This window comes from Palaemon carinicauda, chromosome 42 (genome assembly GCF_036898095.1).
Source record: "Palaemon carinicauda isolate YSFRI2023 chromosome 42, ASM3689809v2, whole genome shotgun sequence".
Classification (NCBI taxonomy): Eukaryota; Metazoa; Arthropoda; class Malacostraca; order Decapoda; family Palaemonidae; genus Palaemon; species Palaemon carinicauda.
The window spans coordinates 45177722-45182355 of record NC_090766.1 but is presented as its reverse complement, the minus strand read 5'-3'; the positions used below and the strand labels follow the sequence as shown (position 1 = coordinate 45182355).

General features: G+C 36.7%; 1 protein-coding gene across 1 annotated transcript in view; it reads right to left on the bottom strand.

The window, feature by feature from the left end:
* Window positions 1-2659: 2659 nt before the first annotated feature.
* Window positions 2660-4634, bottom strand: part of LOC137633003 (uncharacterized) — a 22560-nt gene continuing 20585 nt past the window's right edge. The window contains exon 3 of the mRNA XM_068365172.1: window positions 2660-4634. This exon is cut by the window's right edge and continues 418 nt beyond it. Coding sequence (XP_068221273.1) covers window positions 4620-4634 — 15 coding nt within the window. The 3' untranslated portion in view covers window positions 2660-4619.

Sequence of the window (4634 nt, the reverse complement as noted above, 5' to 3'; positions counted from 1 at the left end):
AGGGGAGTTAGTCTTAAGGCCCCAGTAATTATGAAACATGCTTGATTGAGCTCAGCGTTAAGTTTATGAGAATAATATTACTTTTTTCTGTTTTCGCCATCTGCTTTTCCTACCGTCCATTTCAACAAAGGAATGTTTGTTACTCAACATTGACTGGATGATATACACAAAGCTTGAGTTGCTAATAACTTTGGAAAATTTCAAAGGAAGCAACCTGATTCACTGTCATAGGCTGCTGTTTGATCAACAAATAATGCCACTGCAATTTCCCCAAGCTCAAAGCCATACTCAATATTCTGAATAAGACTATATCGTAATCTCTATAGATGACCGTGATATAATGCTATCTGCTGTAGAACGCAGCTTTCCATCTATCAATAGAAAAATTGTGAATATAACTGCCCTGATGTAGTATGTTTCTTATGTTACCAAATGTTATAATGTATATGTTTGCAGAATGTACCATAACTGTAAAGAAAAATCTCCAAGGTTTTTTTTCGGTCAATCTTTTGACACCAAAGTTTAACATATGGACAACTTTGACTTGAATACCACCAAGTAGCATGGTTGTTCCCTTAGGCTTTTTGAAAGTCCTCTACCTTCTTCATGTAGATCAGGAAACACTTCGATTTTTGGCTATTCACTAGTCCTGGTTCTTACAAAATGTTTTTGAAGCCAAATAGCAAATTTGAAGGATCTCCTGGCTTAACAAAAAACATTACGCTGACTAAAATGCAACGCGATAAGGCATAGAAGAACCACATAACCATATCTGTCACAGTTAAAAGGATATTTGAGTAAGTCGTTAACGATAACGTAAATCCTTAGGAAGCAGGGCAGACGGTTGTCAACCTGTGACCTCGTTACCACGATCCAGGCTAAGAAAGCCAGTGTGAATAAGTTTCTTACTCTCCGACAGAGTGCAGCTGGGTGCCAAAAGTGCTGTTGAAAAGCTCGCGCGAATAGAGAAGCCCCCATAGCCCTTCCACATGATAAACTCACTCAGACCAATTATCGTTTCTCTATAAATCAGATCCGTATCACCAGTAGATGCTTTGTAAATATGAAGTTTCCCTTTCGGGTTTTGCCTTTTTTTTTTCTCTGGCACTAATGCGACACTTTTAATGGAGTTATCTTGGATGAAATTGTCACATCTACAGGATGTCTTCCCTCCTTCTCACGAAGTCTACCGGAACAAAATCCTTTACTTTTTATTCCATTCATTGAATTAATCTATATTCTTTGAAAACCATATTAAATTCTTCCTCCTATGTGACACTATTAATGACGTTATCTTAGATGAAATTGTCACATCTACAGATTATGTCTTCCCTCCTTCTCACGAAGTCTACCGCAACCAAATCTTTTACTTTTTATTCCCTTCATGGAATTAATCTATATTTTTTGAAAACTATATTAAATTCGTCTTCCTCAAGGGCATGCCTCTCACAAATCTCTTGATATAGGTCTGCAATAAAAATTGGTTACTAATTGAAAAGTGTGCAAACATGTTAATGTCTGATGTTCATTCTGCACTTCAATTCTTCATATTTTCTACTGGTTTCCCGAAGTCCTCAAGCTCGTCTCTGATATTATTTTCAACTTTTTTATCTATGCTGTATAATGCATGGTTCGCACTGCAGAAATTTTAATCTTAAAAATGATAATTTTAATAATTATAATAATTTTCATGGTAATAATATTTCAATTCTTTTCATAATAATTTCAATAACATTAGTAACCATTTCAATAATGATAGACAATCTACTTTTAATGTCTCGTCTTTGCTAATAGAAATTCTGCCATTTCTGATGCCATACACCATTCCTCTCTCAGCTTGAATAAATTACGTGTTGATAAATGTAACATTCAATGTCTAAGGAATGCTCTGTATCCTTTTGACCTCTGCATTTACTTCAGCAGCTCAGGAACTTATATGCACAACTTTAAAAGGATGTGTTTGTACCCAAAAGTATCTTGAGAATAACGTGAAAATATATGTCAATAATCTCTATTCCATTTACCTAGTGGTACTTTTGACCAAAAAAGTTTTGCTGCTGAAAGTCCATCATACTTTGCGATGGTTCTGTATCCACAGAGATGATGATATTAAGGCCACATGCTTTCGAGATTTTGCTCAGTTATGGTTTAAGATTCCTTCTAAAATGATCTTCGTCGAAATTTATCATTACCACCATCCTTAGGATCTCTCTCTCTTGGCATTCTTACTCTCCTCAGGAGTCACAACACTACTGTATTTAGAACCAGAGGCTAATGGTCTTTTCCAATTTAGGGTTGTGGCAGCCTATTGGAAACGTGCTTACCTGGCGATCTGCCGGACTGGGGCTTGAGTCTCGCTTAAGCTTGGTAGTTTCTTGTAGTGTCTGCACCCTCACTATCCTTGTGAGCTAGGGTTTGGAGGAACATATAAGCTTACCTGCTGAGTTATCAGCAACCACTGCATAGCCCTCCCTAGTCCTAGCTTGGGTGAAGGGGCTTGGGCATTGTCCTAATAGGGCATTCACTGTCCCTTGGTGACCTTTCAACCGTTAAACCGTGAAAAACATCCTAGCAGCATTATAGAGGGTATTGCCTCCACAAATCTATTTATTTGTTTTTCTTAAGATAAGGTAGAGAGGGATACAATCAAACACTGATATTTCATTTCATGATAATTTGTAATGCTCTAAGGATAAGTGTAGCCAGGCACAACCCTAACTTATCTTAAGATTAATCTGCGAATTGTAACAAGGAAATCGTGGTAGCAAAATTTACGAAGGAAATGAATCTAAAATAATTCCAACCGAAATAAAAGTATAAAGAAAGGAATACAAGATTTGTGACTCTGGATGATTCAGAGAAAAGTATAAGCTAGAATAAGTAGTAGGCTCATCTATATTTAATGCATATATAAGGTAATATGCAAGATGGGGGGGGGGGAAGCTAGCCTAAACTTGGTGCCGGTCCCAAGCCCGGGTAAATGGGGAGGGTTGGCGGCAGGAAAGGCATCCGGCCATGAAAAATTAGCCAAAACAATTATGGCCAGTGAAATTGGGAAGATAAAACTAATACAAGGTAATATGCAGTAAAAACCTTGGATTACTTGGTTTTTAAACGTAGTCCTGGAAAAGAATTTCAGACGAGTTATGGTCTGTTGCGTTTTAGATATGATGCATCTGCATTTTTTACCGATCAAAAGGGCCAAATTTTGTTTATGTCAACTTAATACTTTTCATACGTATTGTATTTTTGGGAGTCAAAATACAGGAGCTTAGAAATTTTGTTTTCTGGACTGATAACCTACAGGATCAATATTTCCTCTTCAATGGAGCCTTCTACTTATTCTAATTCTATGGGTGAAACCAAACATTCACGAAAAAAAAACATATCCCTTTGTGCCATGGCTACAAATTGGTAATCTTTGAAAATGCCCGTTAAAGCTTACAGGTAACAACGTCATGTTGAGACTGAGATTGAGAAAAAAAAAATTATATTTTGTAGAGCTAATGCCACAGACTGCTTCGTTCTGGAGCTGATGGTAAATATCCAGAGGTGATATCGCTGAAGTTAATTGTGATTGGTTGTTCACCACCAACCAGAGGCTGCATTTTAAACGGTTCATCCAATCAGATGCAAGACAGGGCTCCACTGGTTCGTTCTGGAGCTGATGGTAAATATCCAGAGGGGATATCGCTGAAGTTATTTGTGATTGGTTGTCCACCACCAACCAGAGGCTGCATTTTAAACGGTTCAGCCAATCAGATGCAAGACTGAGGCCTTCATGACATCTGTTTCGGATATTTACCGTCAGATTCGGGCACTCAGATACAAGGTAAGGCTTCATGATATCGGTTTCGCATATTTACTATAAGGTTCAGCCAATCAGAAGCAAGTCAGGCCTTCATGATATCGGTTTCGGATATTTACCGTCAGGTTAAAGAAACGTCTATTACCAATGAATATTACTCAGTTTAGTTCATGGGAAAAGTAGCCATCTACCGATTCTTAGAGAAACTAGTAATATGTGAATGTAGGAATGGAAACTGTTGCGCGAGTTTCAAATTTTACCTCAAAATTCTTTACTACATCTTTCGGCAGAAACAGAAAATTTTATTCTCATTCGATCCCAGTTATTATTATTACCTGCAATTGTAAATTATATTTCATGATCAGTATCAGTCAAAATCTTTCTTAACAAGGGTACAGCTATGATCTCAAACGTAAGGCAATTAAGGGTTTCTGGCTTCAAATGAAAAAATTTTGGTATTTTTAGCACGAGGAAAATTTAAGCTTTTCTGAACTCAGAAAAAAAATTGGCAATTCTTGGCAAAAATAATAATAAAAGGTTATTTTAGTTCCAGTATATGATTTCTGTACTTTATATTAGTTCAGACGATAAAAATACGTAATTTTCCTAATACGAATGTCGTACAGATATTTTTGACCGAGGAATGAAACGTTAAACACTTCCATTATTTGATTGAAAAACCTCAACAATATTGGAAAGAAGAATGAAAAACGTAATTCTTTTTAAGTGGATAACAAAAACCCTAAACAAATTACGACATTTTCTATGAGGCCTTGCAAAGTAAAATTCAGATGCCAGAAATTTAGATCGCCTACACGGCAATGGC